This window comes from Gopherus evgoodei, chromosome 15 (assembly GCF_007399415.2).
Source record: "Gopherus evgoodei ecotype Sinaloan lineage chromosome 15, rGopEvg1_v1.p, whole genome shotgun sequence".
Classification (NCBI taxonomy): domain Eukaryota; kingdom Metazoa; phylum Chordata; order Testudines; family Testudinidae; genus Gopherus; species Gopherus evgoodei.
This window is the reverse complement of record NC_044336.1, coordinates 13,025,497-13,039,546: the sequence shown is the minus strand read 5'-3', so window position 1 is coordinate 13,039,546 and position 14,050 is coordinate 13,025,497. Positions and strand designations below refer to the sequence as shown.

At 49.7% G+C, this 14,050-nt stretch overlaps 1 protein-coding gene across 1 annotated transcript in view; it reads right to left on the bottom strand.

The window, feature by feature from the left end:
- Positions 1-14,050, bottom strand: part of ST6GALNAC2 (ST6 N-acetylgalactosaminide alpha-2,6-sialyltransferase 2) — a 27,197-nt gene extending 13,147 nt beyond the window's left edge. The window contains exon 1 of the mRNA XM_030534573.1: positions 13,865-14,050. Within this exon, the coding sequence (XP_030390433.1) occupies positions 13,865-13,974 (110 nt within the window). The 5' untranslated portion in view covers positions 13,975-14,050. The remainder of the gene's footprint in view (positions 1-13,864) is intronic.

Genomic DNA, 14,050 nt, shown 5'->3' with positions numbered 1-14,050 from the left:
GAGAACATGTGAGCACAGGAGTACCACCAGCAGCATAGACCGGTCGTGCATCAACTGGATTCATGAGACAACCTGAGATTTGATACATCTGAATGTGGCCTGGCTGGGCCAAAAGGTAAGGGCCTCGAACCCAGCAGTGTCAGTCTCAGGTAGAGAGGCAGTAGACGTGCAAAAGCTGGGGGCCCCTATGGAGAATTCAGGGGACACTTGGAGAGGTGACTTGGGTGCTACATCAAACCAGGGGTTTTCCCTCTTCAGTGCTGGGCCCTCAACAGTTTTGCCCATTGTGACATGTATATCTTCTAACATCAGACATGCAGGGAACCAATGTATCTTATAGCACTGTACAATACACCCAAGTGAAGAACTCCAGGCATGCTAGGGGAGCATGAAAGGTATATAGTATTTTACACCATTAGCCAACCTCTTTGCACCTTTCATGTCTCCAGCACTTCGCAATGATGGAAGTTGGGGCAATCTGTGAAACTGAAGGGGTCTGATTTCATTGTTTTATTGGAAAACGTGGGGACACTGGACCATCCTGCAGGTTCCTAAGGAGCCATTCGCTTCTAGGTTTTTTTATCAAAATCTAGCACAGGTTGGTCGGGAGTCAGTCATTAGTAGAGCTGGTTAAAATTTGCAATTTCCATCGTAGAGGAAACTCCAAGATTCCAAAACTTGGTTTTGTCCCCATCTGGGACAAAAATGTCTCTCGAGGAACTTTCTGCAAAATGAAATATTCTGAAAATATTTCACTCTGATCTTATCAAAATGCTTCTTTTAAGATGATATCAAAGTCAAAACAGTACAAACAAAACACATTTTGATAAACTTCCCAGGAAACATTAGACCAAATTGGTACATTCCCAGGAAACATTTTGATCTTTGTCCAGTCAGCATATTCCGACAAAACTGCTCTATTGGGCAATTTCCAACCAGCTGTAGTCATTGGCATCTGTGGCTATTTCACGGCCCACATGAAATGGTAGGAGGGTCTCAGATGAGTTCCTAGGGGGCACGTGTCCACATCTGAGAAACTACCCATGCAATTAGCCCAAAGTTGGCATTCTCAGAAGAGAGGCCAAGCAGTCAATGGAAAGGCCAATGGAAACTGAACTCCCCTCCTCCCCGTAGTGGGGTCCTCCCACCCAGAAGCACTGGCAGGGTGGTGTGGGGAAGCTTGTACTGTTGCTGCCCATGCTGTAACTGTCCTGTGAGCAAACAAGAAACCTCAACTTTCATGGCTGGCACCCTTCACAATCTTAAAAAGAGAGGCCACAACTGCAGAGAACAAGTCTAGGTTTTTCTGTCTTTTTGTAGCTGAGAACAGAGGCAAGTGGGCTGGGACAGTGTCCTGCCTTTGCCCATGGCTGTGTCTGCTGGGGGTGAGTCTGAAGGAGGTGGTTCAGGAAGAGGAGGGCACGGTGTTTGGAATCAGCAGCTGAGGAATGGAGAAGTGTTTTAGGCTGGAATGCAGCGAGCCAGCTTCGTGACTGGTATTTATCATTCAGCAAAAAATGTTCCTGTTTAAACATTAACTGTTGTCCATCAAGGCAGTAATGCAGGGAATGAGAGACAATCCAGCCCCCAAAGGGCACAGACCAGACCAGACCAGGGTAGGAGGTGGTTAATCCAGCCTTAGCCGGTGCTAACCAGCAGAGAAGCACCTAGTGTTCCCTCAATATGCTCTACCTGGTGCAGTGAGAGAAACCGGCCTCCTGGCCTTTCACTGACCCTCAAAGGCACAGTAACTGACCTGAGTGGGGCTCAGACATACAGCTTTGCTCTGGCCCTACATCCCCGGCTGCATCTACAGTGGCACATTTAAGATCCATAATTACCACCAGTGCAGCTGTAGTGTAGACAGGGCTCCTGTGTTTTTAGCATCATGGCATTAACCTTGCTCTGGGCAGGTCTAGATTCTAGATGACAGAACAGTAAAGATACTAGTTAGTGAGGCTTGTTGTGGTCTCTGCATCAAGTTGCTTATGACCTGGGATCCTGATCCTCTGAGAGGCTGGGCTCCTTCCACTGTAGTCGTCTTGCTAAACCCAGGGAGGTGCTGAGGAGTCATGGCTCCTATTGAACCCATGGAAGTGGAGGATGCTCTCGCCCGCTCAGGATTTAGCCCACTGGGAGTCTCTGTTATTCTGTGTAGGCACAAAGGACAATGGGCTCACTGCCAGGTGGGTCGAGGTGCCATCGCTCTGGAGTTCAAACAGCAGTGTCCAAAGTCAACAGTAAATGCAGATCCAAACCTGCCCCGTGCTCTGGAGAGATGTGTGGCAGTGAAATGGAAGCTTCATGCCAGCTGCAGAGTGCAGTGAGCTGGAAGTCTGACTTTCCTAGGCCCTCCCTTCATTCTGTCTTCAGGCCTGAAAGGTGAGGCAAGTGGTGAGGGATCATCTCCCTGACTTTGCCCCCCTGAGAAGGGACAGCAGCAACAGGTGGGAGTGGCACTGCCTACAGGTTGGATATCCAGTCTCTTTGGAATCACACTGCTCAGGGCAGTCACTTTCGGTCCAGGAGAACCACCCGGGACAAATTGGATTTATTCATATTTGCTGAAGAGAATCCCACCCCCTTCCAGAAACATACGCTTCCTGGCATGGCACTAGGAGATCCAAGCTCAGGTAGTTCTGGCCCTCCGTACCAGCTCTCTGACTTGACATGGCTCCCAAAGTCACCATGGTAACACGGCCCAGAGCAGAATGGGAGGTCACTGGGGAGTGGGGGGGGGTCAGCCTTGGGGTTCCTTTCTTTAAACTGCCTGCTGTTCCCCTTGGGGTCAGAGGTCACCCGTCAGCAGGTCACTTTATGGCAGGAAGCCAGTTGTCGCCTGCTCATTGGGGCTGCCCTCTCTGAGCAAGGAGAATTCCTCTGCCAACAATAGTCTCTTGTAGTCATCGGTTCCCAACCTACTGGATTATTTTCTTTACTCCTTTGCAATTTGAAAAAGATTCATGTTCCTGTTGGGTTGTGTTGTTGTTTTTTTTAAATAAAGAAAACCAAAGAAAAGCCCAGGCCAAATCCCTGGATAGAAACACACTCAAAAGTGGGAGGAGTTCAGTCAGATCCAACATTGAAATCCGTGGCTGGCTCCTACAACTATAATGGGCTGAAACAAGGCCTCAATCTGGACACCCTCCAAATTGAACTTCTCAGCCTCTCCAGTATCTTTTTCTTCCTTAAGCCTCTCTTGGGAGTGATCAGAACAACTCAGGATTAGCTATGACATGTCTGTACATGAGCCCACGGAGGCCAGCAGCCAGTTCCTGCCACTGGCCAATCCCTCAGGTTTCCAATTGAGATAAAAAACAAGCTTGGGCAACTCGGCAATGCTGTGCTGTGTGGGAGAATTCCTACCCTGGAAGCATAACAGTTAACCATCTGTATCAGGGTGCTCAGTTTGCATATCCACGCATCAAGCCTCCCAGACCCTTTTGAAATGGAGCCTAAGTAGATGACTCACTGACCCCCTGTGAGAATGAATTCCAAAGGCTGAATCTAGGCTGCTGTTCTGCAGGCTCCAGCTAGATTGATTGCATGGGTCCTGCAGGGTCTTGATCCACAGCTGCCACCAAGAAAGAATCACAGACCTTTGATAGGAGGAATAAAGGGCACATGACATCCCAACCACCCCATCTCTACCACTCTGTCCATGATGACAGCTGTCAGTTTATCAGGATCACCTTCAAAACATGCACAGTCTTGATCAGCTTTGAGGCTTAGTAACAGAGTTGGGGTCATGCCCAGACTGCTCTGAGCAACTGCTTTGACTTCCATGGAAAACTGCCCCGATCCTGAAAGCTCTCCGTAGGAAATCGGAGGGCTTACAGTACCAGGTGCTCAGCTTGTGTGTGTTGTGTGCAAGAGAGAGACAGATCTAGTAGATGAGAGCATGCCTTCCAGAGGCTGCAGGCCACCTGCATACTTAGACTTTCAGAGGCAGGAGAGATAAGTTTACAGCAGCTCCGCATCCCAGCCTGCCAGCTGGGCCCCCTCAGAAAGGGGAAAAAAGGTTCCTATTCATCAGCAAACAGAAGGTTCACTTCAAAGCGACTCCTGTGGCAGTCTCTGTTCTGGATGAAGGGGGCCAGCTGGGGAGGGGATGCGTATCATCAGATGCCTGAATTAAAATGCCTTACTGTGGAGGAGACAAGAAGCATGTTGTTAGAGACATTGTCTGAGGAGCCTGGGACAGGTAGAGGCAGGCGGATAATGGAGCCTGCCTCTTGGTCCTTCTTCCCAGGTTTCTGTAAGAAAAATGCCAGAGCTTGCTCCAGGATTGGATTTCCAGGTAGCTCCACCAGGTTCCCAGGATGTATGCCATTCCCCAGTGCCCTCTGCCTACTTAACGTGAGACCTGGGGTGGTTTCTTATGTGCCAAACAGGGCTGAATGCACAGCTGCAACCACTTGGGAGCAAGGATATGTGACCCCCTCCTTTTGCCCTGCTGAGGGGTCCTCCTTAAACACTGTATGATAGGGCTGCCTGTAGTGTCGTGAAGAATGTTACTTTCACAGTGGCCTCCTCATCTGAGTGAAATCCCTCCTTATTTTCTAATATCCAATACAGGCTGTCTATCTCCTGTGATATCTAGGCGCTATTTCACGCTGGGAAAACATTCTGATTTAACTGCTGATCAAAGCAAGTGCCTGTTTTCCTTTAACCAATGCTCCATTTGGTGAGGAAGCAAAGATGCTAATTACTGAGCAGCACAAACATAGATCTTACTAGCATTGCCAACAGAGTCCCTTTCCCCATCTCCCCCTTCAAAGAAATCTGCTTAGTCTGCAGTTTGTGTCTTTTTCTGGGCTGAATCTCAGTGAACCTGGTCTCAGCCAGCTGCTAGCAGCATGGCTAATTCTTTTCTTTTAACCAATTTAGCTGCTTCCCCCTGGCTCCCCCAATGCCACCTTCTGAGTTGCTGCTTTTCACTGACGTTCCAATGAGCTTGTGACAGATGGTTGTGCTCTGGGAATTTGGGGAAGTTCTCTAGCCTATGCTATACAGGAGGTAATACTACATGATTACAATAGTCCCTTCTGGCCTTGGAATTGCTGATTGGGCTGGTACAGCTGGCCTGAATGGCTCTGACTTGGAGGGCAAGAGGCATGAGTTCTAGTCCCAACTCTGCTGCTAAACTGCCGTTTGACCTCGGGCAACTTATATTCTCTTTCTCCCTCTTCCCCTGCATTGTCTAATTACACTGTGAACTCTTCAGGGCAGGGATGGTGCCTAACTGCGTATTTGCACAGCGAGGCCTGCAGACACTACTGTCATCTGAATAAATTAATGGTGGAGCTGTGTTTCACTTGATACCCGGCAGTTCAGCCGGTGTTTTTGACCCTCCTAACAATACAGTAATCGTGAGTTGCCTTTTTCCAAGTACGCCTGGCCAGGGTTGAAGACTGCAGCCCCCTTTCAGCTGAAGTACTCAGCACTTCTACAGACCTGAAGCAGCAATGAAATGATTGTGATGCTTTCAGGGAGGTGGAAGATGTCCATAGCTGGCAGAAGGAGACTTGCAAAGTGGGTAGTAGAGAACAATCTGCTGCTTTGGGTGTTTAGGGAAGAGAAAATGACGCAGGGTGGAGGTTTGGATTTGAAAAGTAGCCCTTGTACATGCACAATAAGCCCTTTTCATAAAGATTTCTTGACCCACATACTAGCATGCTCTTTCTAACTTCCTACATTTACACATACTGAAAGACTTTAGATTGCTGAACAGAGATTGGAGAGAATGGAAGTGGCTATGCAAACAGGCTGGTACATGGTGGGAGGAAGGGAAAAAACAAGACTTCTGATAAGCTACAGGGGAGGCGACAGTGAGAGAGAGATTGAGATGAAGTTCCAAATAGGGGTGCTCTAGCAGTGGCCTTTGAGGAGCTCTGGGTCTCTCTTTGCCCAGTGGTGAAATTTGATTAGTTTATGACATTACAGGGCTTCGGTCTGCCCATTCCAGACCCACAACGGGCTCGGAATATTTTTGGTTGACCCAGTGCACGTTCACCCTTGTACAGAAGGAGATTCCCGAGAGAAAGTTTGCCACCTTCAGGCAAAAACTGAAGTAAACCCACCCTAAGCCCCCGCCATCTTCTTCCTCAAGCCTCACCCCCTCTGAGAGACAGCTCAGCCCTGACTCCTCTGCTTGGCCTTTCCTGATGTACTCAGGCTCTCGGGCAAGGACTCCACTTCAGGCCAGGTGTAGACACTGCACCTACGTCCGCACTTCAAGCTGGGAGTGTAATTTTCAGCTCAAGGAGATACTGGTACTAGCTCTGATCAAGCTAAAGATAGAGCACAGCCTCAGCAACCTGAGTAACTGTATCTGAGTACCTGTCCGAGAGCCTGGATACACATACGGAGTAACTAGCCACTCTTGCTGCTGGTGCGGTGGTTGCTACGCTATTTTTAGCATACTGGCTTGATTGGAGCTAGAGCAGGTACATGTCCTCGAACTGAGAACAGCCCCCAACTTGAAGGGCAGATATACCCTGGCACCTTTTGTGCGGCATGCACCAGAACTGATACTCATGGTGCTGGACTCCTTCCGATTCAGTGATGTGGACCAGATGAGAAACAGGTGCCAAAGACACTGCTGCCTAGCCAACAACCCGATGTGGGGGATGCCGTGAGCTCCAAGATGTCACTTGCTGGTGACCGCATCAAGATGGCAGCTGCTACTGGCAAGCATGGAGGGGCAGGGTCCCTCAGGACACATGGGAGCAGGTCTGAAGACTCAAAAACTAGTTATCCTGGTTAGAAACTGTCACAACACGTTGCAGGGGTAAAGTGGCTCTATCCACTTCAAGCCCATGCCTCAATCAATGCCACATAAAGTCAAACATGAACTGAAAGGCCCTGCTCATGCAGAGCCTTTGGCTGATGCCGCCCCCTAGCGGCTGGAGTACAGAGAGGATAAAAGACCTGCTACTGGTAGCAGTACGGGAGCTCGCCGTAAAGAGGCAGAAAGCTTTTGGAGCTAGAGGAGGCATTCTAGTCTCAGCTCCCCATGTGTGGGTGTGTGATTCAATCTAAATAAATCTGCCTTGCCCAAATTGTCTGGGAAGCCAAATTATACCAGAATATTTTGTTCATAGTCAGGTGTCCATTGCAAAGGGTGCTCACAGGCTAAAGTGCAAGGCAGCTGGGTAGCAACTGCTGTCCTTACACAGCAGGCTGCTCACTGCTACCATTCCTCAAATTGCAAGCATTATGGACCCATCAACGCAGAGGTCATTGGTGGAATGAGCTTGGAAGTCTTGTGCTGGCAGCAATACATTTTTTGTTTGCTGAATGGGATGCGCAGCAGCAAACCACAGGGTGGGTTTTGGCTGTATTTTAATTAAGTACATCAGGCCCCCAACTGCTGCAGCACCCATTGTCAGCCAATCGAAGGAGCACCATCTATGGGTTCTGGAGGGAGCCCAGCTCTCCACTGTGACTCCAAGAGCGAAACGGAGAAATTCACAGTGCATGCTGGGGGTGATCCACAGCCGTATCCAATACTCAACATAATTTTTAAAAAATTCCCCATGCTCTCTAGTAAGTGGCTGATAACCCCCATCAGTCATCCCTGTCGGTGTTATAGGAGCACAGGAATGGTAGCGAGAGCTACTCTGCTCTGCTTTGAAGTTCTCACCCCTGACCGGCTCCTGGGGCAATGCCCTGAGATCACAGAGAGGTCAGGCCCAACAGCAAGGCTTCGCTCAGGTTCTCTCTTTTCAGCCCGTCCACTGGAGGTTATACACTTACATTTAAGCATGTATTTAAGTCCCATTTAAGTCACAGAGATGCTTCTTTGAACTGTGGCTATTCCTAAGATCTGTCCCCTCCCAGTCTTTGAATGATCCTTCAGACACAGGTAGTCAAGTCACCCATGCTTAGAAATAAATAATGTGTCTACTCCACCCCTGCCAAACTGTGATCAGATATTGTCCAGGAGCTTGGGAAAAGGAACGTAGTTTATCTGAGACGCCCCACCATTCTCTCTCAGATACATTGTTTGCAGAGATAAGATCTGAATCTGTCCATGAAACAATTGAGTGGCACAGAATATTTTGTTCTTTCTCCAAGAAAGGTCCTGACTAAAAAGAAAGATTGTCCCCTCCCCTTCCCAGACATTGCATTCCAGGGATCTTACAGTATGTGGAGTTTTAAAGAGCTCTAAATCCTGTACGGACCACTCCTGCTAAAATAAGGCTTAAGTACATTTGACTGGGACTCTACTGCAAAATGCAATCAGCTAAAAAGTAGAGTCAGAGGAGCAGAGTCATGACATTCAGAGCTGGAATCAGATCTACAGTCAACTATTCTCAAAGCTGAAGAGGGGTTCAGCCCTGAGGCCCTGGGCTGGGCCTATCTCTGATCAAAAACTTACTAGTTTCAAGAGAAAGGTTGGAAAAATCAAAACAGCTGGAAAAACTTGCAATCTGCCAGTAAACTAAGTAACACAGGTGAGAGAACATCTTCCCGTGGTATTGAAATGCTGTAAGATGTCTCTCTCCCCCTACTTACCTAGTGTAGGATTTTCACAAGCACTCAGCACTGGCCTTGATGTCAATGGCAGCAGAGTTAGGCCAATCGTTTTTGGAAATCCCACCCCTATGATTTTTCTGAGGCTGGGAGATCTAAGCACTCCCAGTGGTGATTAAGCACTATATGGTGTCAAACCAGCAGTTTAAACTCACTAGGCCCAATTCATCCCTTGGCTTGCACAGGAACCAAGGGAGAGAGAATTTGCGCCTGCCCTTTTAGGGGATCACGAGGACATGTACAGGCCCCAGTGCTATTTAGAACAACCCTTTACTGGCTGCCCTACTTTGCATGCCCCCTCCCTCCCATAATGGCCCATGGCAGGGATGCAGAAGTGCCCAGGTGCAGGCCTGCCCCAGTCATACCCGTTCATGCCCCAGGAGACTCCAGCACCCAGGGCTGGTGCAGAGGCTCCCTGCAGCAGTGGGGAATTCCCTGGAGTGTAAGGGAATTTACACCTAGCCTGCAGCTCCTCTGCCACGAGAAGCTGTGGCCCAATATTAACTTGTGCCCACTCCCTCCCGAAAGTTAATAGGCTTTCTCTCTCCTCCCCGTCCCTCCCCAACTCCACAGCAGGTTGGCCCTTCCATAGGTTGTCATGACTGTCGAAGGGCTTTGCAGACAGAAGTCGCTCCTGCTTCAAGTTGACCTGTGAGTCACTTCTGTCCTGATTGTTTGCTCTTTTCTCAGTGCTCTGCTGCATCCCAAGAGGCCAGGGCACAGCTTTGCAAGGGATGTCCACCCAGACAGAGGAAGGTTGTTCCCACCTGTTCTGCCTTCCACTGAACCCTCCCCTAATTCCCAGCATTCCTGTAGCAGGGACAGTGGAAGACAGATTAGCAGGAGGTCGGGGGCTGCAGTGTTAAAACATCTGCATTAAAACACCCCTTAGTGGCAGTTTAGGGAGGAGTCATCCCATCCCCTTCTTGGGGTTGCTACTGTCCCAAATGCTGTGAGTCAAGCCTGAACCTGAGTCCTTCATCCCTAGCTGGAGCAACAGAGCCCTCCCATATGCCACCTAAGACCTGAATCTTGGAACAGACCCTGCCCCCTCCCTCAGGCGAGGAACCGCACCCACTTCGCTGCAGAAGCAACCGGAAGGGTTACTTACTCAGGGCCTAAGCCGAAGGCTACTGAAGTCAATGGGAGCCTTTCCACTGTCTTCAGTGGGCTTTGGATCAGGCCCCTGGTGCATTCCTGGAAAGACGGGTGGTTTGGAGCCACTTTTTAAACCACTGTGTGTAAATTTGAGGTATTTAATGGTGGAGTAGTGGGGGTATTTTGTTAAAATGCCACCCCCAATAAGAAAAGCAAGCTTGGCAGGGGCAGTGAGGCTGCCTAGGAAATTAGGTACTTGACTGTCATTGAATTCCAGTGGGATTTGCGGGCCTAACTCCCTGCGAGTTTGAAAATCTCAGTCACAAGCCCAACATAGTTTGCTCAAAGGTTGTCAAGCCCTGAGGCATTCCAGGAAGTCCTCAGGCCCTATACTGCCAGGGTGCTGGCCTGCCCCACACATGCAGGCAGGCCTCTGCTGGCAGCTCACTTCCCTGCAAGTTTCTGCTGAGCTAAACGATCCTGGAGCGAGGCTATGACATAAAGCAGTAACATCAGGGCATTGCAAGGCCTGCCTAGTGCTGCAGCCACCTCAGATTCCCCATCAGGGTAGACAGCTGTTGAAGGCTCAGGGCACCATGTCAAAAGGTCATGACGTCACCACGTGATGCACCAAAGAACCACTCTGACCTTGTGTCTGCTGGCAGCCCTTCCTGGGATCTTTCAGTATCCACAAAGCATGCAGGTGGGTTGTCTTAATGGCTGTGGAATCTAAAAAAATGGTATTTCCAATGGCTCATTTCCCCACCGCATTCCCTGTAGATAACTCACTTGTTAGCACGCAGTGGAACTCCACTGCCTTAAGCACACACTCAGGGGCTAAGCAAATCCACAGGAGAGGGACCCCAAGGAGGGCCTTCCAGAAAAAGGACTTGCTCTGCAAAGTGCTGAGCACCTGCTGCGAGATGTGGAGCTCCCACGGCTGGCCGTCTCTCACAGGATCACACTGGCGGGCAAGGGCAGACGGGGCTATGGAAATGTCAACAATCTTTTCCTGTGTGCTAATAATGAACGACAACGCTAATCATTCCAACACCGGATGTTTCTAAGTACGTCATTTGGAAAGAAAAATAGGAGCCAGGCCTTTATGTTCCATGGACTAAGGCTTTTGGCATTTGAGATTCCGCACTGCTTTGCACCCTGTGCAACTGTCACCCACTGGTGAGTGAGTGTGTGTTACAGGTCCTCCTCCGTGCCAAGCCAGAGGATTGCAGCTGTAACAAGTAGCCAAGAAGTAGCAGCTCATGCTCGTAGCTCTGGAGCATCCTGCGTCAGCTGAGATGGTGGCCATCCTACAACCACTTCGCTCTGCACAAAATCGTCATCATATTTGGATTGTGTGGCATTTTACATCCGCTTTGCACAGGTGTGATTGGCTGTGCAAAAGCACTGGAGAATCAGACTCATGGAGTAGAAGTGGGCATGTACATAGCAACAGCTTTGCATGTATGTAGCACCTCTTATCTGGAATGGTTCCAAAATACACACTAAATATAAGTCACCAGTGAAATTCAGCTACCTATAAAACGAAGCAAGGCAGCTGCTCATCTCCCATTCTTGTAGGTAGTACAGGAACAGAATGCTTGCTTTAAACTGGGATTGTGTTCTGTGGGCCTGGCGTAGGGTGACCAGATGTCCCGATTTTATAGGGACAGTCCCAATTTTGGGGTCTTTTTCTTATACAGACACCTATTATCCCCCATGTCCTGTCCCGATTTTTCACATTTGCTGTCTGGTCACCCTAGCCTGGTGCTTGGCTACATAGACTAAACAAACACAACCCAGGCATTGAGTTATAGAAATGGCCTTGAGGTTATCAGTTTGGATACAGACTGGCTTAGGTTTATGATTCAAGGGAAGTAATTACAGTGGAGTGCATAGAGAGAAGGAATTTGGTTCCAGGTCTCTGATTGTATAGTTTGGGTTTAGAGTTAGGGGTTTTGATTTAATGTGGGGTGGCAGGTGTTGCTGTTTTGTTTAGAGGGGTTAATGATCCAGGTTGGCACTTTTAACCTTGTTTTGGGATTAGGATTTTGATTTTATGAATATATTATCCTTTTTAGCATCCTCAACGGCCCCAGGAAGCAGCATTGTCCAGTGGCTATGGCACTGAACTGGGGGGTCAGGGGTCTTGATTTCTGTTCCATACTCTGACACTATCCTGCTATATGGGACCTTGGACAAATCACTTCACCTCGCTATGCCTCTGTTTCCCCATCCATACAATGGGGACAATAACACTTTCTACAGCACTCTGTAGGATGAAAATCTCTGTCTGAGAGCCAAGTCTTGTCCTCCTTCTCTCCTGATTATCACTAGATGTTGTTGTTCAGTGCAGACATAAGGATGCAGAAGCGTGGCTGCCCTACAACTTGTCCACTGATGCTTGACCTTTAAAACAGGGCTGCAGAGAGCGACAAAGGTAAAGACTGAGGTTTCCAGTTGTGCCACTTCCCAGCAGGAGAAGAAATCACAGGATTAGAAATGCATATTAGGGACAGGGAGAATTTAGCAGAGCTTTGCTAGACAGTGGCTAGAAGGGAGGGAGGGTGTGGCTCATGTCTGAGATCCACAGCAATATCCAAATGAATCCCCAGTCCCCACAGCTGGGTGATTCCCACTGTATTTACATATAGCACAGTGAGATGCCAGTGCCAGTACCAGTCGCTGACTCACTTGCTGGCTGACACAGTAAAAACTATCACCCTGAGTTGCTTGTTACATCTGCTTACTTGACCCAAGGCTGCGTGACACAGAGGTGAGCAATGCTCCTAGAGGTAAATGCAAGTGCAAATATGGCACAAGCTACGTGATCCTCCCAGCAAAGCAGGATGGATTATGCCCCTGGAAGCAAAATGCCCTGCAGTGAAACTCGCCTCCCACATGCATGGCTGCTATATTGCAAGCTACTTCAACATTTTTACCATCTGGGTTGGCAGTGGATGGAACCCTTTCAGGGCCTGGCAGCTGAGCAGGGCTGATCCCAGGAGATTAGGAAATGGTGTCCATGAAGTTTTGCAAGTGGCTGGGAATCTCTCCAGGTCAGTGATCACAAGATGCCATAGGTACATTCAAAGTGCTGGGGGCCAGGCCTCCAGCGGGTGTACATCAGCACTGCTCTATTGAATTCAGAGGGCTGCATCTCCAGCTGGGATCAATCAGCCTTGGCCCATTGAAGTCCAGGGTCCAGATCTGCTGCTGGGGTTAAGTAAATCCGTGTAGCTCTCATCTAGATCACTAGAGCTATGTTGATTTACTCCAGCTGGAGCTCTAGCACTTGGGGGGCGGGGGGGAGACCTCAATCATGTAAACCAATGTAAATGGAGGGCTCTCTGCACCTTGCAGGACTGGGCCCAGCGAGAGACCTCTGCGTAGCACGTTACACGGCCCTTGGCTAAAACATCCCAAGGCTTGACAGAAAGCTAAGGGCAGCCAGAAGCCCAGCTTAGCCCTATGCACTTAACATTCCCTGTCTTCTTTTACTACCAGTCCCTTGAGGCCCAGATTAAAAATGCCTCTCTTCTCTCCTGCGCTTTGCTGCCTGCCTAATGCTCCAAGGTGGTGTTTTCCACTCTGTTGTCTCTGTGTCTGTCCTTTGCTCTTTGTGTGTCTGCCTCTCCATCCTTTGCTCTGTATGTGTGTCCTTGGCTCTGTGTGTCTGTCTGTCTGTCCTTCACTATGTGTCTATCTGTCCGTCCTTCGCTCCCTGTGCGTGTCCTTTGCTCTATGTCTGTCCTTCGCTGTGTCTGTCTGTCCTCCCTTCACTCCATGGGTGTGTGCTTTGCTCTGTGTCTGTCTGTCCATCCTTTGCTCTGTGTGTCTATCTGTCCGTTCTTTGCTCTGTGTGTCTGTCCTTCACTATATGTATCTGTCTGTCCGTCCTTTGCTCCACGGGTGTGTTCTTTGCTCTGTGTCTGTCTATCCCTCCTTCTGCTCCATGTGTGCGTTGTTTGCTCTGTGTGTCTGTCTGTCCTTCACTAGATGTCTGTCTATCTGTCCGTCCTTCGCTCCATGGGTGTGTTCTGTGCTGTGTGTGCCTGTCCGTCCTTCGCTCTGTGTGCAAGTCCTGCTCCGGCCCCACCGCAGATCGTGTGTTGCGCTGCTGCCTACCGCAGGACACTATTGTAGCCACAAGTTCTCAGGAACTGTCTCTTCCCGTCCGCTGTGAGCGCCAACCCCTCCTCCGCCACCGCCGCCGCCGCCTTACCTGGGCTTCGGGGAAGCCTGCGTGTCTCGGTCGTGCCCACACAGGAGCACCCAGAGCGTTACCGCCGCCACGAGCAGGAGGCAGAGCCGCGCCCAGCGCGGAGCCCCCATCCCGGGGTGTCGCGCCGCCGAGCCGAGCCCCCAGCCCGGGAGCGCAAACTCCAGCCGCCAGCGGGCGTGGAGCGAG